The following is a 26,292-nucleotide window of genomic DNA, read 5'->3' as shown; positions in this document are numbered from 1 at the left end:
GCAGCCAGTAGATTTGGGAGTGTGTTGTCTTAGCTTGGCATCTCAACTTGATTCTGCCATTGGGCATTATAATTCCAAGGGAGGGGTTTCTGGTTGGCCCTGCTTTTTTGGTCACGCACCTACCTTCAGATGGAATACCATATCCATAAGGACTGAGTACTGGGACTGGTCCACCATGGCCCTGAGGTTGTGTGGCCTGTTTACAGCCCAGCCAGAGCCACAGGGTGTGGGGACAGGGGCTTTTGCTAGGAAGGTGACAAGAGTGAGCAGCATGGGGCTGAAATAGAATAATGACCATAGCCCAACATAGTGGGCTTAGAAACACACAGTGCATTAGAAAAGTTATAGGTTGGAGAGAGGGTAGCTGAGGGAATTTGTAGTGTGTCATGACTTTAACTGGCTTTTGAGAAACTGGTGGGGTGGAGAAATAATTGCTCAGAACTTTGAAACCCTCTTTGGCATTTTCTATTGAATGATGCATCCTGACCTATCTAGAAGATTCCTTATGGATATTGTAAGGTCTTCCTGCCACGTTACACTTTGTAGGTATCTACAAAAATATCACAAAATTATAAAAGTATGTAAAATATCTAATATTTTTCTTTTTTAAATAGAATTAGTTTTCTTTTGTAGGACTGAATTTTTCTGTGTTTTGTTGAAAAATTTTTTTTCCTTTATTCCTTTTTTGACTCCCTGTTTTTGTTTTAGACGGTATTGAATGATTTTCTAATAAGAAAGCCAAGGAAAATAATATTCACAGTTTTTTTTTAAGATTTTGTTTATTTATTTGACAGACAGAGATCACAAGTAGGCAGAGAGGCAGGCAGAGAGAGAGGAGGAAGCAGGCTCCCTGCTGAGCAGAGAGCCCGATGTGGGGCTCGATCCCAGGACCCTGGGATCATGACCTGAGCTGAAGGCAGAGGCTTTAACCCACCTAGCCACCCAGGTGCTCCCACAGTTTTTCTATCTCTTCTTTTCACTGGTTTTGCAAGTTCTCAAAAGTTGTAATACTACAATCTGTTCCATTGCCATAATATTCACAGTGGCGGGTTCTGTCTTTAACTGGGTTCATCATTTACACCAGTCCTTCCACCAAAGCATCTCTATGCCTGTATCACTTATTTTGATTCCTTTTTTTTCTTTTTTTGGTTGGCTGTCATCTTAGTTATTTCTAAATTCTTACTGAACAATGGCTTAAGTATAGAGTTCAAGGTTGACAGGCATTCTTGTCCAGCACCTTGAAGATACTTATCCATTGCATTCTGGCATCTGTCATGGTGCAAATACTTAAAAAAAAAAAAATGCAGAAACCAGTACTGTTAGTTACCATTTACAGTGCTACTCATTTACTGATTATTTTCCTCCTAGGAGTGATGAATAATTTTTTTCTTTATGTTCTCAGTCCCTCTTATGACCAAAACACAGATGTTTTAGAGACAGCTGGCTGAGTCAGAGCGGCAGCTGTTAGCAGGACAAAACGAAACCGGCTGAACTCATGACCGTGACCTCATTTTGACCTTTTGCTAACTAATTTAACTCCCTTGTTAAATTTGTTTTTCCAAAAGATTGCCTGTATAGCTGCACATTGTATCTGTGGATGCTTAACTTAATATGATGTGTCAAATATTATTATTTTGATGGTGAATTATCTAGTCCATGTCCTTCATAGTCTCTCATTCCTGTCAATTTGTGTTCCCTGTTCTTGGTGTTCTGTTATTAATACTGTCATGTTTGCCTCCTGATTTGATTGGGAAGATAGTTGGAAACTTGAGGTTTAAACTGAGTATTTGTTTAATCTGCATTTAACCCCAAATTTTGGTACCCATGAATGCCCTGTTTTCCCTAATCATTATAGTTCCTCTTCTGGCCAGTCATCATTCAGATGCTTGCGTTTCCGTACTTTTTGTTGTGGTGGTTTTTTTATTAGCACAGTCAGCCCCGTTTGAGGATTTGCCTTCATTTCTTCATCAAATAGGTATTGAGGACTGCTACGGACTGAATGTCCGTGCCTCCCCCAGCTTCGTGTGTTGAAGCCTAATGTCCAACACGATGGTTTTTGGAGGTGGGGCCTTTGGAAGTTAATGAGAGTGAGATGAGGTCATGAGGGTGCGGACCCACGGTGGCACACAGTGCCCCGCAGAAAACGAGACACCGGAGAGTGGTACCAGCTACCGGCCATGTGCACAATGCCCGCCTGCGTCTTGCAGCCCTCCTTGCAGCGTGCTGGCCAGCAGCGCCATGTGGAGAATTGCCCAGTCAAACCACAGAATAGTGAGACATTCTCAAATATGGTGTGGTAACCAGCTAACCTCCAGGATGTCTTCCAGTGGAACTTGCCTTCCTCTGGCCTTCAACACCGTGTGTGGTCTCCCACCCTGTGCACGGCTGACCTGTGTAATCCATAGGATGTTACGGAAATGATGGTGAGGTGAACTCATGAAGACAGGGCTTCAAGCTTGCATATATTTACTATAGCAAAGCCAGCTGCCGTGTTGTAAGGACACTTAAACAGCACTGTGACTTGGATGTGAGGGGTACCTGGTTGTATATGTGGGATGGGGTCCTTCTACTCTGCCATGTGGGATGGGGTCCTTCTACTCTGCCATCTTCCTGGCACCCCCTCCAGCGGCACTGTGGAGATGGGCACTCGATGGGGAGCAAGCACCCCCTCCCTGTAGCCAGCACTAGCTTGTCTGGCATGAGAAGGAACCATTGGGAAGTACAGCCTGTAGCCAGGTGAAGCCTTCTTGTAACCGCAGCCGCATCTTGACTGGGCCCTCGTCCTCGTAGGAGTCAGCGTCATTCCCAGATTCCAGACCACAGAAACTGTGTGAGATAACAGTTTATTGCTTATGAGCTGAATGCTTATCATTTGAGGCTACTAAGTTCTGGGCTGGTTTGTATGCCGTAATCGATGACCATAACAGATACTCGCTCAATTATTATTTTCCTCTGTGGTCCTGTGGTAGAACACAGTTCCTTTCCCCTGTTAGATACGAGACACAGAAAGTGCCGCCATGACGGAAACAACTTGAAAATAACTGTTTGAATTATTCATCATTTAACAGCCTAAAGTGGGCACTTGCCTTAATGAACTGTTACATTACCCAAACTGTTACATTGTTCTAAGGAACAAGGAGTCTTAGAAATAGAACAGAAATAGAATAATATTCCATTTGAAACAGGTAGTAAAGCCTAGAAACAAAAATGACAGTATTTAGATTTTATTTTCCCTTTTCTTTTGAATGAAATGAGATATAAGGAAAAAAAACACATTGTTTTATTTAAACCAAAGGCATTGGGATAGGAGAATAAAAAATTGGAAGGGTAATAAAGAATCCTGTTCATTCCCAGATTTAATTCAGGCAAATTTAGCAAGTATTTATTGAATGCTGTTTAGAGTAGGATTTTGTGTCATGTGTTTCTGAGTGGCAGGACACCATTCTTGGCTCATAAGTAGCTGTAAGTATAAGCTATAAGTTGCTTATAAATATATGATTGGATAAGTTGAGAATTCAGAGAATTGGAAAGTAGAAGGTCTTGATTATAAATCTGGGGATTTCAGGTCTGATTCTGGAAATAAGAGCTGTGGATTTTTCTTAGCATGAGTGTTTTGTGGTCAGGGCACTTTTAGAAAAATTAGCCTGTCTCCAAGGGTAGGTTGGATTAGGTAGGGGCGAGGATTCTGATCTCAAGATGTCTGCAAAGGATCATGCTGCTTGTCTGCCTTGTATGCAAGATGATCTGATAAAGGAGCCCTTGGGGTCAGGTGCCATAAAGAGGGGACATGGGCTTCACTAGACAGATGGACCTTTCGAGTCCAGCCTTTGCTCTCTTTCCACATGAGCAATCCAGGAAAGCTGCCTCATCAATCTTAGACCGTGTCCTTGCTGCATGATAGGAACACACAGGTGTGTGCTGTTGAAGTTAAATACTGTGAGTCAAACAGGAAATTGTGAAGTCCCAGGACTGTCCCCCCTTTTTTTTTTAAGATTTTATTTATTTATTTGACAGAGAGATCACAAGTAGGCAGAGAGGCAGGCCAGGGGGTGGGGTTGGGGGGAAGCAGGCTCCATGCTGAGTGGAGAGCCCGATGCGGGGCTCAATCCCAGGACCCTGAGATCATGACCTGAGCGGAGGGCAGAGGCTTAACCCACTGAGCCACCCAGGTGCCCTCTTTCCCCCTTTTTTAAGGAGAGAAATGAAGCACAGTCTCTGCCACACTCTGAATCCTTACCATTCCCAACACCTTTGGAAGGATAGGGCCCAGAGCAGGTGTTGACTGCACTAACTCCTCCCGGGGAGCAGGTCTCTGGAGGAAGTTTGAAACAGGTGAAGCCTGCCAGAGAGGCAGAGATTCCCAGCTGGAATGTTGGCTTTGCTTGTAATCTTCAGTTAGATTATGGGCATCCTCTCTTTTTCCAAAGTGTTTACCACAGCTAACAGTATGTGTGTTCCCTATTTGGTGTTTTGTTTTGTTTTGTTTTGTTTTGTTTTTTCATTTTCTTTCTCTAAATGAACAGTTGTTTTGTCTACAAATTAACAGGATTGCTGAACCAAACATACCACTGTCTGAACAAAACAAAATCAGCCTGTTTGTTAAGTTGGACAAGCCCATTTCCTTTGCCCGCCTTCCTACTATAACCAATCATGGGAGTCCCAGATCAAGAATTACCTCTCAACCTTGGTTCCACAATACTGTGGCATTAAACCTTAAGTTAAAAAAACAAAAACAAAAATGAACGTTATATGTGGTTCTTTTAATCTAACCAATTTTGAGGGCATACTGTATACACAGTGAAACAGTAGAAGCCGGGGTACATTCTTGGTCATTACTATTATTTTGTTGTGTGTTCCATCCACCTTTGTAGACTTAAAATTGACCTACAAATTACAGGCACATATGCATTGTGTTCCAGTATTTGAAAGATCCAGAAATTCCTGTTAGGTGAAATAATTTGCAAATAGAGCTGTCTGGCTGCCTATATATGAGAACAGATATATCTTACGCATTAATGGTCTGTGTACTTGTAAGAATTGCTTGCACAAACCATAGGATTTAGAGCTAAATGAAAGAGGTTGCAACCAAGTTTGGATTTTTTTTTACACATTTATCATTTAATCAAGTTAATGTTTAATTTAACATTTGTCCTTCTTATCATCTAGCACCTTCTTAAATGGATACTCAGTTATTACTATTTGCAGGAACACTGGGTGCTTTTCTACTATAATACTGTAATACTTTCTACTTTTAGGTGCATAGTCATACTGCGGACTTTACATTTCACATGTAATTAACTTATTTTCTGAAAGTTTTTTCCAGTAATTTATTTTTTCTCTTTTCTTTTTTGAGGTAGAGTTGATAGTAAAACTGTACACTTTGGATATTTTTAAAAATCGCCATAAACTGACCGAGAATGACAATCTAGGTTCTGTGTGTACCTGTCTAATGATGTTTCATATTCGTGTCCTGTTCTGTTTATTTTAGTGATTGTCCCCATCTCACACTGCCCACCCACCCCCCCATTTGTTTCTACATTCGGCAGTTCTGGAGTAAGCGTGTCTTATTCATTGAAAGAGGGTCTCTGACAGTATAGTCCAACTCTGAATAGGAGTGTATGTATAGAACATCTATGTATATGCAGTGTCGGAAACAGATTGGACCAAATTATTGGGAAATAGGCCAATTCCCTGCAACATTTTACATCCCTTGCTTTTGCATGAGGTCACCACTCTGAAAACCTAGCCCAGCTCTCACTTCCCACGTTGCAGTCTGGTTTCATCAGCTGCTTGTTGCCCTTCGGCACCCCATGACGTCTTAAGCAGAAACCGTTGTTTTTGGTTTCCATTTCCCTTTCTCAGTCAGATTTGTTATTCCGTTCCCAGAATCCTTCACATTTTTAATGGAATTTATTCTGAAAGCAGTTTGATATTTTTTTTTTTTTTTTTTTTTTGTATTACAGAAAATTTTAAAGGAGAAAGTTAAGTCCTTTTATTCCAGGAACAGATATTATATTGTCTGGGGCATTCCTTTGTTTTGGTTGAGATGCTGAAGTGAAAAGGTACTTAAAATTTGTAGTTAATGCCCCTTGTGTGCTCAGCAGTGGCACTGACCTTGGTTTGTTCCTGCTCCATCACTTTGCTCTTCTGTGCAGTGGGGCGATTGCTGACTGATGGAGGATTGCGTTCCTTGCTACACAGAAAACATTTGTGATGGTTCTGGCACTTGGGAAACCCTCTATTATTTTATTTTTGTTATTCTCCTCTTGGGTTGTGTTCTTTGAAAAGGAAATTGGTAGTAGAGGTTTCAGATGAAAATACCTCACGGTGACCTCTGTACTACTTTGCTGTGGAGTTTCTGATTCTTTGTTCATCCATGCTAACTGCAGTCAGGCATGGCAGTTGGATCTTTGTGTTGAATTTGTTTTGTCACTTCTAAATTTAGAAATTTGACTCTGTTTCCACTGGACTGCTTTGTTGTTGCTGTTGTTACTTTTAATTCTTTTTAATTAAAAAATTCAAGCACATATAAAAGTAAAAGGATAACGTAATGAATGCTCAAAGTACCTATCACTCAACTTCAATAATTATAAGATCTAAACTTGTTCCTAGATAAGTCCGGAATGCATGTCCTCTATCTTGCCTCCTGCGTGGTCTCCATTATTTTTGGCAAGCCCCTGATTGCAGATGTGTTGCTCATCCCCTTTGCTGCACTGTAAATTGATTTAAGACAAATCAAAGCTTCGTGTTATTTATTTTCATACTTGTAGGTTTAAAACATAATTTTATCACCACTACATAATTTCCAGCATTTTTTTTTTCCCAACAAGAAATCTCTTTGAGAATTTGGTCAGAAATTTATTTCAAAAGCTAGTAGACTAGAAGGAACAGTAAGCAATTTATTCTCAGAATTTGCAGCAATTTTTTTTTTTTTTTTTTTTACCATGACCATTAAGTCTGTTTTCAGCCTTTTCCTAACTGCATCTGATTTTGTGGTCTTGAACATCCTTGACCATTTGGAATTTAGTTGTGTATAAAGAGGACTTTTGGCATTAGTCGTTTGTCTCAGGTGACCTGTTTGCAAAAGGGACGTGAAGGGATTCCCCCATTTGCTTTAATTATTGGGAGCAGAGGAAAGTTCTGTAGGACTCTAACAACATATGTCTTAACTATATATATATATATATTTTTTTTTTAATGTTTTATTTATTTGACAGAGAGAAATCGCAACTAGGCAGAGAGGCAGGCTTCCTGCGGAGCAGAGAGCCTGATGCGGGGCTCAATCCCAGGACCCTGGGATCATGACCTGAGCCGAAGGCAGAGGCTTTAACCCACTGAGCCACCCAGGCGCCCCCTATATTTTTTAACTTAAAAGTTATCTTGTCTGAGATTTATATATTTCCAGTTTGGAGAGAGAGAGGGAGAGAAAGAGACTTTAGATGTTTAAAATTTAGAATGAGAGTATGCCGATGGTGACCGGGTTTTAAGGTATTCTTCCATAGTGAGGGGAGACCAACTATGACAGTCTAATGTGGATCTAAGATTCTTTTTACTCTTCTTTCCCAGCTTTCAATATTTTGAATTGCTTCAACTCTCTCTTTTTTTCCAAAGTTTAATTTATGTACTCATACATTTGCTTTAATGATAAAAGATACTTCTTTAACCAAGAGAGTAGGCTGTTTTCAGGTTCCTGGACCCGCTGGATGGGTCTCCTCAGTCAAAGTAAGAGCCTGACTTTTAGTTCTTCCTGGCATCTCTTTAGCTATATATTTATCAACCATAATCTACTGCCTCTTACATGAGGCTATTATTTATATAAGTTGCCGTATCATGCTTGGGAGAACAATATTGGAGGGCGTTGAGATGCTTATTTTTCTCAAATGCTCATAGTCCAACTACAATATTATACTATTAGATTATTCATTTAAGAGATACATTGATGATCCCTGATTGGGGTTTAATATATCCTGATTTTCCCTACAATGAATGGACTCTGAACTTAAGCAGAAATAACATGACGTATTTATCAGGCACTTGCTGTGCTATCACAGTGTTGGCCACAGGTAAGTGAATATGAAGATGAATTGCTTTGTCCCTGCCTTCAGGGAGTGCGTGTTCTAACAGGGCAGAAAGGCACGGGTCCGTAATGGAAGGCAGAAGCGGGTAGGCAACTAGATAAAAGATAAACTGCTTTGGATTCAGAGATTGGGGGGATCAGAGAGGGTACTTGTGAACCAGTATTTGAGTTGAGGCCTTTTGGGGTTTTGTTCATTTGGAAGGAAAATAAAGTCAACAAAGTTTGGAGGGGCCGTGCCATGCCTCCCTGGAATGGCAAGTAATCAGTGGTTCCCTGTCTGTCTTGGGCTCTTGTGCCTGCGTCTCTCACCTTAGCCTCTCTCTGTGTGCACATCTTCCTTTTTCTTCTTTTTTTTTTTTTAAAGATTTTGTTTATTTATCTGACAGATCACAAGTAGGCAGAGAGGCAGGCAGAGAGGGAGAGGGGGAAGCAGACTCCTCACTGAGCAGAGAGCCCGATGCGGGGCTCGATCCCAGGACCTGAGATCATGACCTGAGCCGAAGGCAGAGGCTTAACCCACTGAGCTACCCAGGCGCCCCACATCTTCCTTTTTCATGCCCTAGGCCAGCTGCTGCTTACAGGTGCCTTGCTCCCCTCCCCCTGCGGGTTTTGAGATTCCCACCATCTCTGATGATGATTTTTCTCTTACCAGCCGGGTGTTGTGTCTGCCTGGAGCTGGTGTGTGTTAATTCTTGGAGGAAGAAATGTGATTTAGTTTGCTTTCCTCGGACTCTAATTAGCTACAGGGACAGAGCTGCAGAGGGAAAACATGGCCACTAATGAGGATGTCTTCAGAATGTGGGGGGGCTGGAGCACCACGGAGAGTGGAAGGGAGCTGGCAGCTTCCTGATAGCCTTCAACGAAAGGTAGTGAATGTGAAGAACCATAGGAAGGCTCTAGGGTGCCAAATTGTGTTTCCTGCCCTTCCAGAAAGTGCATTTTCCCCGGGAAGGAGGTATACATATGTCCTTAACCCGAATGTGAGGCACACTGTGGTAAATACCATAGAGCATTCCTGAAGTGGAGAGAGGGATTATCATTGCATTACACTGTGAGTGGGGGAGGTTTGTCCATGACACAGGGGGCACCCTAATAGGCTTGGGCATCTGGAACGTGCTGTGAAAGGGTCTTAAGTAGGAGTGTGTTTGGAGCACGCTGTATTTTTATACAGCAATTGCTCTGGGTAGCTGTGATTCAGGAAGATTTGTAGGAACCGAGAACAGTGTACTATTCACGTAACTGACACAGACCTAGATTTGCTTCTGTTTTAAGAATTTATTCAGATAGCTACAGTGGCCTACATTTTTTTTTAATTAATCAAGAAAATAATTGCTCATATATGGGGTTCACAGGAAATGTTTCAGAAAAGAAAGAGGCCATATAGAAATTCACTTGCTAATCCTACACTAGCAAATTGTTAGTAATGCTTGTTGTGTTAGCAATACAGGTATTACCTGTGTTGGAAATTAGTACATTGCCGAAGGAGCTCAGCTATCTTTATTTTTTTATGTTAAGATTTGAGATGCTACAAAGAAAATGTAAAACATTGAACTGATGCTGCTAATGAGTCATGGTGAAAAGTCGGGAACTTCACTAGCCACGAACATCTGGCGGATCTCATTAATTTTTATTCTTGCCTAAACCAATAAGCTTTGCTATTTTTTCAACATAAAACGCTTGTCTTATAACATAAAAATGGTTGTCTCTGGTCACCTACTGGAGATGCTTAATAAAAAACTAGGTGTCTGGGACTTGAATTTTTAGTCAGAAACTTTTAATGTGTTTTTTTCATTGTGTCGTTTTGTTTCTGAGTTGGGGTTTGTGTGTGTCTGTGGACTCCCTGGGACTTTCTCTGTGCTTCCAAAGAAATTTTGATACTCATCTTGTTGATGTTCCTCCCTCTTCTAAAATAAACCTCCTGATTTTAGAACAGCAGAATTTTATTATCTTTGGCAGATCCAAACTCAGAACGCCTTGTCTCTGAAAAATAGGTAAATCAGGTTTGGGGTACACTGTGCATGGGATTTCTGCAGGTTCAGGGTTTGTGATCTCCTCCTCCACCCGCATAGTAACAGCCGACACTGTCGGTGTTCTAGAGAGAGAGTCAAAGCACAGGGAAGAACACAGGTGCTCTAGGATCTCATGGTAGGAACTGGAAATAAATTCTGTGTTTGGCTGATCACTTTCTGCAGCTCTGGTGATCTTGGGGAAAGCCTTGCTTTCCCCGATTTTAATTTGTCGGTATGCAATTGTCCACTAGAAAATTCCCAGCGGAGTGAGTTACTGCTCTGTTGCCCCAACATGACGATCAGAAACTGAAGATGGTGTGTGGCGTGAACAAGAGGTCCTTCCTTTCCTGCTTCCCAGTTTGTACCCTGCAAATGGTTGTTTCTTTGTTTGTTTATTGTTTGGTTTTGGCTTGCAATTAAAAAGAAAAAAATGTGACTTGTCTGTGCCTGCCACAGGGCTTACAGAAAACTGAACGCTCCGGAGAACATTCTCAGCAGGGTGGTATTTCTGTGAAGAGGCTGCTAGAACCCCTTAAGAAAAATGCAGCAACTCACACTTGAAGGCACATAAAGTCGTGTCCCTCTGGGCAAACTCACCAGTGTCCTGGAGTTTATGACTCACGAGTGCTGTACTTTTGTGATCTAATAAGGAAAGGTGGCGGGAGAATTATATCCTGTACAAAGAGCCACTTCACCTTTCATTATATGGAAGAAAGCCACGGAGATATTAAATTTTTAGTGGCATTTTCAAGTTGAGCATTATCCGTGACCGAAACGCATGCAGCAAGGTGTTAGGATACTTAAAAACAAAATAAAATAAAGGGAGGTAGCTGTTTCCATTTCCAGCTACGTTAACTGGCCGTGTTTTTGAAGCGTAGCTTTCTTGGTACCTATCCCAGGGTTCTGATTCAGATATCCTGATTTGTGTGTTCTTACGGCATATACCTCTCCCACTGGATTTATCCCGCACTACACTGATCTGGGCCATACTGTTTATTTTTTAATTAAAAAAAAAATAGACTTTAGGGGCACCTGGATGTTTCAGTTAAGCATCTGCCTTTGGCTCAGGTCCTGATCCCAGCATCCTGGGGTGGAGTCCCACATCAGCCTCTCTGCTCAGCGGGGAGACTATTTCTCCCTCTCCCTCTGCTGCTCCCCCTGCTTGTACTCTGACTCCCTGTCAAATAAATACATAAAATCTTGATAAAAAAATAGACAGTGTTTTTCAATTTTAAGTTCACAACAAAACCGAAGAAGTGGTACAGGGATTTCTTACATATCCCCTGTCCCCACTGACTCCCTCCTCTGTCCCGCCTCCCCCAACATCAGCAACCCCCGCCACAGCGGTATACTTGTTCCATATGATGATTTGACACTAACCTCATAATCACCCAGAATCCATAGTTTCCAGTAGGGGTTAGCTCCTGGTGTTGTACAAGCTACAGGTTTGGACAAACGTATAATGACCACATTCGCTATCATAGTATCATAGAATAATTTCATGGCACTAAAAATCCTCTGTGCTCCTCCTGTTCATCCCTCGCTCCCTCGAACTCCTGGTACCCACTGATCATTTCACTGTCCATGGTTTTGCCTTTCCCAGAATGTCAGAGCTGGAATCATACAGTATGGAGCCTCTTCACCTTGGCCTCTTTCCCTTGGTCGTGTGCATCTAAGGTTCCTCCGGGTCTCCTCATGGCTTAATGGTTCATTTCTTCTTGGCATTGAATCATCCACTGTCCAGACGGACCAGGTTTTGTCTGTTCTCAGTGCTTTATTTTTTTTTTTAACTGGTGTATCTCAGGGCTGGGTGAGGTGAATGAGACACTCCGGAATCACATAATATTTTAATGCCGTATTTTAAAAATCAGAATTAACGTCCCCCAACCCACAATGGATAAAATATCAACAGTTTAAGTGAAGACAGGATCGTGGCAAGCCTTCTGATTGCTACAGACAATCCTAAGCGACGTTCTCCCTATCCATAGCCCACGCTGCGGATGCTGTTTTCTTGCTCAGAAACCTGGTTGTCCTCACAAGCATTGCTTCCCCCGAAGCCTCCACTGGTAGAAGTTCTTTCCTAACAGTCCTGCTGGCATTGTGCCTCCTTCCTCCCCGTCTTCACTTCCCAGCCATTCTTCCCCCTCCTCCCTATAACACTGCCAGCCCCAGCTGTGAGGTACGGGCTCCTGAACTAGGGGAGCTTGCTCTTCTGTCTGTTGGGAGTCTGGAGACCTCTCTCCACCTCAGCGGCATTCCCCCTCCGTCTTCGAAGGGTGTAGCTCTTGGCTTTCTGTCACCCAAACAATGCCAGCCTTGAAGATCCTTCCAAGATGCCAGTTTCCCGGTTCCTTGATGATTCTTTCTGCCAGTGATCTTGCTGCCATCATTGTTCTTCATCAGCCGTTCCCTCCCCTGGCCGTATGCTGCTCCTTGAAATTGCCAATGACGTAAGTCCTCTAAAATCTTGCATTTCAACTCTCTGACGCTCCAAGTACCACTTGTAACCACCTCACTTTCTTTGGTGCCTTTATGCCGAAATTCTGTAGCCCACACCAGGACTTGTTGATAACTACAGTCTTTAACCATGTATCCCACCTTCCTATTCCCACTTAAGATTTTAGAGTCCATCACTCTAACCATTTCCTTGCTTACAGCCTCACTTCCCTTAGGCTTGTCTCTCTTGATTGTTTTCATTTGGCACAACAGTAATCCTAGCGAAGTGCAAAGTGTAGTTTAGAAGGACATTTTTATGTTTTTATTTTTTTCTTTCACATCCCTACTCATTATTATTAATAAATTTGGTATTGGACAAATATATTTTATGTTGATTCAGTTTCACATTTCATTCCAAGCACTTAGTAAGCACTGTGCCCTAATGAGATCCATAATCAAAGCAAAGAGCTATAGTTAGTTATCAAGGGAAGAGATTCATGAATGCAGTTCTTTATCTAAATGACACCCATGATAACTGTTCGATGAATTTTTTTTAAAACATTTTATTTATTTATTTATTTGAGAGAGGAGGAGAACAAGCAGGGGGGAGCAGCAGAAGCAGTGCAGAGAAGCAGGCTCCCCGCTGAGCAGGGAACCCGATAATGAGGCTCGATCCCAGCACCCTGAGATCATGACCTGAGCTGAAGCAAACGCTTAACTGACTGAGCCACCCAGACACCCCAACAAATGATACTTATATAAATTACTTTGAACAAAGAGAAGATTTTTATAAAGAAAGCTGCTGTATGTCATACCCTGTATGTAAAATGTTTGCTTAGTAAAATAGGGGTGGGTTAAATTTAAGTAATGGTAATATTCCCAGGGGTATCTACTGTAACATTTATTTAGGACATTACAGACTATCATCCTCACACCACTTAATTTTGCATTAAGATGACCCTATACTTATAAGAGGGTCCCCTCCCCATTTCTATTTTCTCTCCCCCTGGGGAAAAAAAATAATAATATTTTAAGCCTGATTGGGTACAATAAAATCCAAGTCACATCGCTTAATATTTTGAATGGGGCGATTAGGTTTTTGTCACCTGCATCGTTTTCTTTCCTTGGAATTTCTTAAGCTTAATCGGAGTTAGAGCAGCACAAAAGCTGCGAGGGAGCGGTGCCTGAGAACCAACAGCTGCGGTTGAGGAGGGGTCTGTCACTAATAACCCTTCCCCTTTTTGTGTGCTCTCCCAGGTCTACCCTGAACTGCAGATCACCAACGTGGTGGAAGCCAACCAACCAGTGACCATCCAGAACTGGTGCAAGAGGGGCCGCAAGCAGTGCAAGACCCACGCCCACATCGTGATCCCCTACCGCTGCTTAGGTGAGCTGGCCGGCCGCGGGGCACACACTGGTTGCTCTGGTCTTTGGGGATGGAGAAGAGGGATGCGCTCTTAGATCAGATAGGGCCTTTCTTTCCACCACTCTGGACTGAACTGTATTTTGGACTCTGAAGGTATCCTGTGTTCTGACAGCACGCGAACAGTATCTTGGGCGTCCTGCCTCAGAATGAATTTGCCTAAAATGTTTATTAAAACTATGGAGTTTTAGACCGGTTCCTTAGTGGCTAAATGAAAGAGTCTGGGGAATCCTCATTTTACCGAATCCCGTAGGTGATTCTCATGCACACCAGCTCTCTAGACTTGGAGAAATACAGCCTTGTATGTTTTCTAACACAGACTTCATATAGGAGAGAACCTAATGTGGAGCTCCTCCATTCCGCTGATTTCTTCAGAATCTCTTTCTTGAAACAACCCGATTACTGCTCTTGCAATAGTTGGATGCAGAGTTGGGGAATTCTTTTCTGCTTATATCAAACTGGAGGAAGCAGTTAGATCACTAAGGTTTAAATATGTGTTTCTCTTACCAACCTCAAATTTTACTTCCGCTTTTGATTTGAAAAATTGAGCTGTTTAGTGGGATGTCATACTTTTTCCTTTGGAAACACTGTCACGCTCCATATTTAATCTGACCTGGTAAGTAGTCTCTTCCTAGTTGATATTTTTATATAACCAGGCAGTGTGGAAATCAGCATTTGGTCTGCTAGCTTGCATGGTTGTAAATAAGGCGTAGAGATCTATACAGAGATCTTTTTTAAAAAGTCCCAACAGCATGAGTGCTGTGAAGTGTGTAAACCTGGCGATTCACAGAACTGTACCCCTGGGGATAAAAATACATTATATGTTTATTAAAAAAAAAAAATTTGGAAGGGGAGGCGAACCATAAGAGACTATGGACTCTGGAAAACAACCTGAGGGTTTTGAAGGGTCAGGGGTGGGAGCTTGGGGGAACAGGTGGTGGGTAATGGGGAGGGCACGTTTTGCATGGAGCACTGGGTGTTGTGCAAAAACAATGAATACTGTTACGCTGAAAAAATAAATAAAATGGAAAAAAAAAAAAAAGTCCCAACAGCAAACTTAGGATTCATGTTGAAGATTCTGGAGATCTGTATAATACTTGTTTAAGTGTGTATGCCGTAATAGCATATGTACTGGTTATTGTTCATGCGTGTCCATAATTTAAGACATTAATGGAAAACACTGGCCATTAGAATTAAGTTTTCATCTAGTTTTACTACCCACAATGGAATGGATGAGGAGAGTGTGGAAAACCAGATTCTTAAACATTTGATAATTCAAGAGTTCCATGGTTTCTCCTTCTTCCTTTTTCTTAAATACTTTACAAGGCCTCTAACCCTTTTCTGTCTAACTGGTTAAAAACTGAAGATTTAATAAGATGAAGATAAGTAATGTTTAAATATAGAGGTCAGCTGTCTCCAGGAACTGTGTATTTCTTTTTTTTTTTTCTTTAAAGATTTTATTTATTCATTTGGCAGAGATCACAAGCAGGCTCCCCGCTGAGCAGAAAGCCCAATGTGGGACTTGATCCCAGGACCCTGGGATCATGACCTGAGCTGACAGCAGAGGCCTTAACCCACTGAGCCACCCAGGTGCCCCGGAACTGTGTATTTTAAGCCAATTTAGTTATTAGGCCAAGATACCATCTAATTCAGTGTACGTTAGGAAGTAGATTATGAACCAGTTAATTAGGTAGGTGAGGTCTTGTTAATGATCTGTTTCTTTTGGTTCTTACCCATTCGGTGAAATGTTTCAGATACATTTTGTTTAGGACATAACGCTCACTGGGAACCAGGTAGCAGGTCAGTCTTTCTTTCTTTTAAAGATTTTATTTATTTATTTGACAGAGAGAGAGAGAGAGAGAGATCACAAGTAGGCAGAGCAGAAGGCAGGGTGGGGGGGAAGCAGGCTCCCTGCTGAGCAGAGAGCCCGATGTGGGGCTCGATCCCAGGACCCTGAGATCATGACCTGAGCCAAAGGCAGAAGCTTAACCCACTGAGCCACCCAGGGGCCCTGGTAGTAGGTCTTTAGATGAGCTTCATTGCTGATGACACCCGATAGGTCACTCACAACTACATGTGATTTTACATTTTGCTTAAGATCTTCCTGCTTCATAACTGTTCAGAAATGTCAGCATTGACTAAACAATAGAATCCACATTATGATTGCAGTTCACCACAATGGCACGGCTTAGTGGTGGCAAATTTCCTTTCCCCTCAAATTTCCTGTGACCCTAAATTAATTGTCTCCTCCTTCCTAACTGTTCTCCTGGCCTTCGTCCATGCCCCGCCCCATGGAAGAGTGAATTGAAACTCCAAGGGAAAAAATACTGTCCAAAGGAAGAAAAGATGTATGAAATGTCTTCAGATCTAAATATGAAGTCAAAAGATTTTATGATAATGCAGTGATTAACTGTCAAAATGTTTTATTGTCATAAAGTGTGTTATACACCAAGGATGGAGTTTCCTCTTAAGTGGTCTCACTTCACAGGCACAAATACTGAGATACCTTAAATGTCTACTTGGCACGGGTGTTTGTGGCAGAAATAGGACCAAAGTCCAGGACCTTTCAATGCATAATCCAGTGTTAAGGTCACAACAAAACTTGTTTTGGAGCTAATAACCAGCTGATTTACCAAATCAGATCATAAAGGAAAGAAAGGCTGTGAATGGGAGGCAATCGATAACAGTTTTTTTAAAAGTCATAACCCACGTTGTGTTCATAAAGGTGACAGTTGTGACTCAGTCTCCACATGATAATGTTTTCCACTTGATGGTAGTAATAAGCAGCATTCTTACATATGACTTGCTGCTTCAACAAAGAATTAGTGTTTAGCATTAATATAAGTACCCTTCAAACTTCAGAAGTTTGGCTATATCCGAACTTATCCTTTAGATGAAAGACATGATTTTATTGAAGATAATTCTCAGAAAAGAGCTACCTAGAAAACAGAGTACAGTTGTCTTAAACATTAAGCATATCAAAACCCAAAACAGAGCTTGAGGAGAGAAAAATGCCTGTTATGCCTAGCATGCACCCTTCTTGACCTTTCTATCAGATGCAGGGTCAGTGGTGTACTGTGTTGTTTTTCTTCAGATCGTGTATTTGTCTTGGGCATACTTGCTCTGCAGCATCTTGCATTCCTTGTCTGGATAGAGAAAGTGTATGAGGTTGCTGTTGACACCTTCCTTCTGCGGGGTTGCTGATCTCCCTTGAGAGTGAATTGGCTTTCTCTTTTCACCCCTTGTCTTTGATCGTTGCTTCTAGAACCCGAATATAAGATTGCTCTTCATCATATGAATGCTTCATTAATTATCTCATGTGGAATTAAGCACATCGTTGTCATTACTCAAGGAGAGTATTTTCTTTGCAAAGCCTTCAACCCTTTTCCACTGGAATGACTACTCTACCCGGTGTAATAGACCCAGCACTGAAACTAACACTGCTCTGCACCTGGTTCTGTCCAGGGCGCAGGGCACATAGCCTAAGACAGATTGCTGTTGATGTCTGGGGGCAAAAGTAGGTTAATAGCTTACTCCAAAAGAATTCGAAATTAGAGAATTGCTACTTTAAATGTCACTCAATTTCATTTTATATTCAGGCTTTCCAAACATACAAGTAGTAATGACCCGGAAACTATTCAGACATGGTCAGGTGAGAAACTGAAGTTATTTGATTCATCTCGAGTTTGGATTTTATTGCTTTAGTAAAGTTTTAAGGCAGTCATACCTTGTCTTTTGGTGGCTCCTGTTGTGTGAATTATCTACAGCTATCTTAATCTTCGTGGGTATGAAAAGTTTGTATTTGGATATTCTGACAGGTAATGTACCAGAGTAGTTTTTTGGATTTATGCCGAGTGACACTTCCCTTGAGACATATCATACAGCAGAACACTATCCAAGAATGTTACCCGAGACTCCACCTAAATTTAAGAACGGGGCTGGGCGTGGGAGAACGTTTGTATCGTTCCTACTGCAGACGCTGGGATCTTATAAACGCCTGGCTGTGCTGGCACGCTAACCCGGTCAGCACCTGTACCTCCTCCCTGTTCATTGACCTCTGCAATCCGTCATTACAACTACTTATGAAGCCCTGGGAGATCGTGTGCTGGGTTATATACACACGGACTGTGGGAATGGTGCCCGACGAGCCCAGCTTCTGCACACCAGAGGGATATGAATCCTTGGTCCTGGTTTTAAGGATTGTCTCCTTCATGCTATCCTAAGGAATGGCCAGAATCCCTGGACGTTTCTTCATCAGGGAAGGCTAATCACTCACTCTTCCTGGACAGATAACAGGCTCCTTTTTAAGTGGTCTTTTGCATGGGACCACAAACATTCCAAGTGTGTCATACTTCCAAGCCAGTATATAGAGTCTGATTCTCAATAATGTAAAAGAAAATATGCATGGAAAAGAAATCTTACCAGTGTTTCTTTACAAAGAGTGGGATTACACTTTTGATTTTATTTACGTGTTTGTTAATTTCTATAATAAACAAATGACTTTTATTGGGAAAAGATGGACAGTGAAATCAGCACATAAAATGCCGTATCTATCAACAGGTAGTGATAATTGAAAAAGAAGTCAAAGGCTTGAAAGAACACACAGAATAATTGTTATTTTATCTACTCGTGGTTGTACTTTATAAGCTTTATATGATAGTAGTAACTCCTTATGGGAAAATTTTTTTAGTTTTAAAAAGTACCATGCTGCCAAATTAAAAGAGAATGTCTCCATTCTTATCTTCGACCACGTATAAGCAGCATTCATCATTACTAAGGCTTTGATCTTGTTTTTTGTTTGTTTTCCCTCCATATTTGTGTATGGGAGCTACATTTGTTCAAGGCAGATTGTTGAATGGGAAGAAATTACATTTTCCCTGTAGATTGCTTCTGAGTGGGGAAGGACATTGGGTTAAGTAGGAGAATGTATAGAAATTATTTCCTTCTGACAGATCATCCACCAGGACCAGTGGTTAAATCTCCCTCCCTTTTCTGCCGGCTCCCCACTGGTGCTAATTATATTGGCTCCAGATTGCGCTGAAAATGTTGGGTTGTTTTTTTTTTTTATAAATAAATCAAATTTTAGAAAGAAACAATTAGTGCTCTTCATTGTCTCCAGCTCCAATTGACTTTCATCTCCTTGTTTTAATTATTGTACCTGCTGTTCTGTCTTCTTTCTGGAACTTTTAACAACATGTGTTTTGTCTGGATGAGAGCTAGGACACCATGAATGATTTACGTAGTTAACATTTTAATTTTGTCTTTTTTTTTTTAAACTGGAGCTAATATTTAAGAGTCATTAAGTTACATTAGTTATTATTTTAAAAATTACAGTTTTTTAAAACCTCCTGCTTTGCCCTGTGGGGTGCTCTGTCTGTCACTGCTTTATTAAAACACAAAATTCATTGATGCAGGCCCCAGATGCTAGGCACAGAAAAGAAATCTCAGTTTATTTGCAGTGGTACAATTCCAGTGATTCTTGGTGATGCATTGAGAAATGAATAGTGCAGGGTTAATGGGAATTTTCCTTTGTAGGACATGCTAAGAATTATAACTGTGTGCTTAAATTTCTCTGATTACAAAAGCCATGTTCATTACAAATGGCATGTTCATTGTGCCAAGCTGAGAAAAAGGTAACCATGACCAAGAAATAACAACTTGCTTTGAGTCTGTATTTTTTTTTTTTGTATATAGTCTGCTTTTAGTATTTTTCAGAGTTACATTATTCTTGTTACTTGTTTTGTGAACTTTTTTCCACCTCACAGTTTTATACTGCTGTATTCATGAAATTAAATAATTTTGGAAAACAGTTTTTAAACTAACATTTTACCCTGTGGAGTGTCTGTTCCTTACTTTTGGTGATTTCGTTGTTTCCTTTATTTCATGATGGTGATTGTAATAAATGGTACTGTCATGAACATTACATGTGATGTGCTGTGATGAAGATTACATGTTCATTACATGTAATTACATTACACATTACTGTCAAATAAATACGTGGCAGTCATTTGTTTTCTTTTTGTAATCAGTTCTTGGTTAAATGTTTTGCTGATCTTGTAGTCACTTTAGTAAAATATATGTATGCTATTATATATGAAGATATGAAAGAAATTTTTAATACTTATTTCTGGGGTGCCTGGGTGGCTCAGTGGTTAAGCCTCTGCCTTCGGCTCAGGTCATGATCTCAGGGTCCTGGGATCGAGTCCCGCATCGGGCTCTCTGCTCCACGGGGAGCCTGCTTCCTCCTCTCTCTCTCTCTCTCTCTCTCTGCCTGCCTTTCTGCCTACTTGTGATCTCTGTCTGTCAAATAAATAAAATATTAAAAAAAAAATTTTTTTTAAATACTTATTTCTGATTCTGAGTTTAAAGATACTCCATTAAGCTACTTTTTAAATTGATAGTAAGTTTAAAAATCTGATTTCTATTATTTGTTAGTAATAAAAGGGACTATTTAGAATAATATTTTCTCTAAATTCTGACTTGAGAAACAGTCAACGGACTATTCACAGAGAAACAAATCCTATAAAAATGGCTAGTAAAATGTATAATTAATATATTCGTTGTGTAAGTATCCACTACGTACATATGTGGCCAAGAAGATAGTTTAAATGTGGTCCCTCCTCTTTTATAGGTTATAGTTTAGGAAAGGGTATGGGGAATTTCAGCTGAGAAATTTAAAGAAGACTTAGCAGGAAGGAAGTAGCATTTGAGCCAAAATTTCAAGGACTGGAACAAGCATGGAAGAAATCTTAATTTTGGGATTTAGACAAAGGATGAGTACAAATCCTGAAGGTAGGACTGTACCGAGTATGTGTAGAGCATGGTTCACCGTTTCGGGAAGAATAGTAATTGATCATGATTAAAGGTAGTGGTTTTTAAAAAGCATTGCTGTTTTCATTGATTCATTTCATTCATTTTTTTAATGGATGCTATTACGATATTTTTAAATTTACATCTAAACAACTATTTTCAGGCTGTTGTTGAATATATACCTATTTTGTGTAAACCCATGATATATTGTTTTTGGCAACTAAGGTTGGAATTTTTGAGAGTAGGTTATTATTTCTTTTTAAGCTAATAATTCAATCATAAGAAGGGTGAATAGTTACTCAGGCACATCCTGCTATTCTGGTTATTCATGTTTTGCCATTTCTTGATATAAAATACCAGCGCTGCTTGAGTTGGACTGCTAGTTGTCTGTGTGCATTATGACTCACTAAGAGGTACTGGAATATGAAAATTAAAAATTTTAATTTTAATTTTAATATTTACTGTCATCTTTAATAGTGAACAGCTAACCTCATACAAAGCATATTCTGTGTTTAATTTCTTTTTGATACTGTTTTTAAATTGATTTTTAAAAGATTTTATTTTAAAATTTTAAAAGATTTATTTATTTATTTGAGAGAAAGAGTGAGAGAGATCATGCGAGGGGAGAAGGTCAGAGGGAGAAGCCGACTCCCCATGGAGCTGGGAGCCCGATGTAGGACTAGATCCAGGGACTCCGGGTTCATGACCTGAGTTGAAAGCAGTCACTTAACCAACTGAGCCACCCAGGCGCCCTAATTGTTTTTCATATAGGGAGACTGGTGGATGCTAGCTTCCAAGAAGTAAAAAAGTTACATGTAGTTTAAATTTCACAAACTCACATTGTCCCCTACTTTATTTTAAAAAGACAAAAGTTCTTTTGACTTAATAATACATCAGCTGAATATAATGGATATGTTATTTTGAGTTTTTTTAGTTTCTGCCTCTATTTGGAATTGCTACTGTCCTACTAGATCTGAGGGTTTGAAACATTTACTTTTCTTGTCAACCAGACACTGTAACACAGTTACCTCTGTGTAATTCAGTCTTGGAAATCATGAGTTTGTAGTTTTAACATGAATTTAGTGTGAAGAACCATAATATTTCCAACTAACCTCAAGCTGGGCCTTTCGTCCTGGAATTTTCTGTCTTCCTGATGGAAATGATTACGGGTAATTATGGTGAGGACTCGAGAAAGAAATTGGCTTTTATCCAAAAATTCTCTTTTCACTCTGGTAACTTATGAACACCTTTCTCAGGTGGTATGGCTTGGGTCACTTTCCACAATGTCACTTTCTCTAGCAGAGAAAGGACACTGACTTTCCCTTTTTATCTTTAGAACTCAATTCTCATCATTGTATTTCCCAAGATAAAGAACACACTTGGGACCGTCCTGCCTTGATTTTGCTTACTGTTCTAGCCTGTAAATAACTTTCCAAAATGCTGTAGTAAAAAGGATGATTCGTGTACAACAAAACTTGTGCAAAATCTGGGGGGACTTAGGGCTCCATGTTCTGTGCCATGTGAATAACTGTAAAAGAAGACAAATATCAAATGTAAGGGAAAAATTTAGAGTGGTATGGACAGCTCTGATTTCAGTTCTTGGGACAGGAAAGTGGCGTAAACCCAGCATAAAAAATGGAACTCGGGGCGCCTGGGTGGCTCAGTGGTTTAAGCCGCTGCCTTCGGCTCAGGTCATGATCTCGGGGTCCTGGGATCGAGTCCCGCATCGGGCTCTCTGCTCGGCAGGGAGCCTGCTTCCCTCTCACTCTCTCTGCCTGCCTCTCTGCCTACTTGTATCTCTCTCTGTCAAATAAATAAATAAAATCTTTAAAAAAAAAAAAAAAAAAAATGGAACTCACTGAATAAACTTAGACCCTCACCAGTTTTCATTATATTTTAATTAGTGAGTTACAATTAAAAAGTGATGTAAACCATGTTAGACAGTCTTAATACCATCATAAATAATAGGAAATTTTTTAAAGACTTATTTATTTATTTTAGAGAGGGAGCATAAGAGTGGGGGTGGGGGGAGGGGCAGAGGGAGAAGAAGAGAGAATCCCCAAGCAGATTCCCCGCTCAGCCAAAAGCAAGGCTTGAACCCAGAACCCTGAGATCATGACCTGAATGGAAATCAGGAGTCCTTGTTCAACCAACTGAGCCACCCAGGCACCCCACTGATAGGAAATTTCTGTTGTATTTCTTCCCTAGGAAAAAGAACTAAAAAGTACTTTTTTATGGACTTCCAGGTTTTTCAGTTTTAATACTGTGCATTAGGTACAGCTTATTTTTGTAATATCTCTAAATAGTACCCATTAAGTTTAACTGTTTATTCATTGTGAAGGGAAGAGTTAATTATATCAAGAAAACTGAAGTTAAATTGATTTCTCTTAAGTATTTCAGTGCATTTTTTAATGAGTAATTTGGTGTTTTAATCAATGAAAGGGTTGACTGAAAAGTATTGAGGGAAAAACGTTGCTCTTTTTTTTTTTTTTTAAAGATTCTTATTTATTTGACAGACAAAGATCACAAGTAGGCAGAGGCAGGCAGAGAGAGAAGGCAGGGTGTGGGTTGTGAGGGAAGCAGGCTCCTGCTGAACAGAGAGCCTGATGCAGGACCCCATCCCAAAACCCTGAGATCATGACCTGAGCCGAAGGCAGAGGCTCAGCCCACTGAGCCACCCAGGCGCCCCTGGTTTGCTCTTTTTTAACAGTTACACACACACACACACACAAAGCATCCTGAATGTAAGAAGTGACATAAAGATGACAGTGAACCCAAGGCCTGACTTAAGATGTACTTCAGTTTCGGTATCAAAAGATCTTATGAAATATTTAAAATTTTAGTACTTGACCCAGAAAGCTCTCAGTATTTGTTTTAGTGTAGAGTCTAGGAATAAGCTGTCTTAATCTGAATGGCTTCATAAAACATTCTCTGTTCTGCACATCCCTTGATAAATTTGAGTTCATGCTGGAGATCTATCCTAGGAGTCTTAATTGGCTCTTGTTCCTTCCATCCCAACCCCCGTCTCTTCCATCCCAACCCCCGTCTTTACTCCTGTGAGTCTCAGGCTTTAGCTTTGAAACCTGGTGGTGAAGGGACGTCCCATGGCAACAGCTGTTTGGCAGTAGGAGAGCAGCCAGCCCAGACTGGAGGAGAACAGGAGGGTCCTTGGGGCGGGGGTGGGAGGTGGGGGGATAGGGGGAGGTCTCCAGCCAAAAATGGCACCGATGCATTACCTGACGGGCTTACCTGTCCTTAGAGTGGTTGCAGAGCACTGTTGGAGACTTTGGAAGAGGTGCAAGCCTGAAGGACACACAGAAAATAAAGCAAATTTTAAAATGAGGCAAGTGTTAACTTCAGAAAAAGAAAACCCAAAAGGTAAAAAGTAACAAAGTTGTAACATAAAAAGAAAAAAATATATCATCAGTGCCCAGGAGGTGGGCTCAGGTGTAAAATTTCACTGTCACAGTGAGAAGACAGACCTGCAGTGGAAAAATCAAGAAAAACAGCTGTTTCAGAACAGAATTTTGCAGTGGGGAGAGGGTAAGAGTAGGTAGCAGAAGTGACCCGTAAATGAGATGACAGTCATTGGTTTTTATCACCTCTTCCTGCTGTGGAGAAATTTATCAGGTAGTTCTGTGGCAGGAAGAAGGTGAGTTTAAGGCTCCCAGGCAATTTTTCTAATGTAGAAAATTTCTTTTAAAATTAAAGGTTGCAAGTCATTTTACTGTTAGAGGGGTGTGTTGTTATTTGGCTGTCTAAACTTTGAGGTCGATAAGTGAGCTGGAGCGTATGATAGACGCTTCTCCAGAGGGAAGCATCGTATGCACCCTAAGGCGTACATAGAGATGAAGAAGAGACATGAATTAGCAAACATGTACGGGAGGGTACCAAGGACAGTAGTTGTGTTGGTAGTATTGGTGCATAATTTTGGAAAATTAGAACAGAACTAAGATGGTTGATTATTTAAGTTTGGAGCAGTACAGAAATCACCTTTTTTTTTTTTTTCTTTTCTTAAAGATTTTATTTATTCATTTGACAGAGAGAGAGATCACAAGTCGGCAGAGAGGCAGGCAGAGAGAGAGGAGGAAGCAGGCTCCCTGCGGAGCAGAGAGCCCGATGCGGGGCTTGATCCCAGGACCCTGAGATCATGACCTGAGCCCAAGGCTGAAGGCAGTGGCTTAATCCACTGAGCCACCCAGGCGCCCCAGAAATCACCTTTTTTTATTCGGGAGGACATGAACTTTATTTGACTATTTTATGTGGTGTCCAGAAACATAGCTCACATTCAGTGTGGTTTTATCTATCTTGCGCCTATCGTTGATGTGCTAAAATCACCCGTGAGCTATACCCATTTTCTTAGTGCTTCTTACAGTGTACATTCTGTGCATCAGGATAAATCCTTTTATTCTGTCGGTTCTTTTAAAAAGTAATACAGTTGGGGGTGCCTGGGTGGCTCCGTGGGTTAAAGCCTCTGCCTTTGGCTCAGGTCATGATCCCAGGGTCCTGGGATTGAGCCCCAAATTGGGCTCTCTGCTCAGCGGGGAGCCTGCTTCCTCCTCTCTCTCTCTCTGCCTGCTCTCTGCCTACTTGTGTTCTCTGTCAAATAAATAAATAAAATCTTTTTTAAAAAAGATATAGTTGGAGTAAGGAAAACAACAACAACAACAACTCTGTTTCTACTCTGGAGTATTATTTCCATAAACTGTAGTAACCTGGCAGTCTAGCTCCTCATTATCTTTCAGATTTTACTGGCAAACCCATAGGAGGGTAATAGGTTGAGAGAAAGTTTTGCAGCTAGTGGGTTTGAGGGCCTGATGGGGCAAAGAATAATTGCAGAGCTTTGCTGGGGATAAAAGGTATGTGGAGCTGAAGACTAAAAATATTTTCCCTTAGTGACCATAATTCACAAAAAATTGTGGGTTTTTGTTTTGTTTTGTTTTGGGGTTTTTATTTTATTTTTTTTATTTTTATTTCTTTTTTTTTTTTTTTTTTTTTTTGCCTGAAATGTAAACTCTGCAGCAGTTGGGACTTATCCTTCGTTCACTGAAATACCCTCAGGGCTTTGAGGGTATCATGGCACAGAATAGGTACTTAGTAGATGCATATAGAATGAATGAACGGAGGGTTTAATGTGACTAATGTGAAAAGGAAGGAAAAGTAAAAGAAGGAGTAGCCCAAACACTAAGAGAGGAAAGGGAATAAAATGTCAGTTTCACATGCCTAAAAGAATCTCTTGAGGTTACAGTAAATGTCTGTTACTATATTTTACCCAGTATTGATCGACAGAGGAAAGGCAGGTTTTATTAAACAACCAAAAAGCCAACATAGGAATCTCTGATTAGGAAGAAACCAAGTTTTTTGGGGGGGATCCAGATAAAAGTACATTAAATGCTTATCTCTAGGAGATGGGGTCTGACCTGTTCGCCACGAGTCTGGTTTAAAGCCAGCGTATGCCAGAGGCATTGTGTTGAGAGAGAAAGCATACCATTTAGATTAGTTCAAGATAGTTTCATTATCCATGGCTTTTAACTCCA

General features: G+C 40.7%; 1 protein-coding gene across 1 annotated transcript in view; it reads left to right on the top strand.

Moving 5' to 3' along the window:
- Positions 1-26,292, top strand: part of LOC123940094 (amyloid beta precursor protein) — a 276,335-nt gene that overhangs the window by 63,909 nt on the left and 186,134 nt on the right. Inside the window, 1 exon segment of the mRNA XM_046002443.1 lies at positions 13,780-13,909. Within this exon segment, the coding sequence (XP_045858399.1) occupies positions 13,780-13,909 (130 nt within the window).

Source organism: Meles meles, chromosome 4 (genome assembly GCF_922984935.1).
Source record: "Meles meles chromosome 4, mMelMel3.1 paternal haplotype, whole genome shotgun sequence".
Lineage (NCBI taxonomy): Eukaryota > Metazoa > Chordata > Mammalia > Carnivora > Mustelidae > Meles > Meles meles.
The sequence above is the reverse complement of the archived record's forward strand: the minus strand, read 5'-3'. Positions and strand labels throughout refer to the sequence as shown.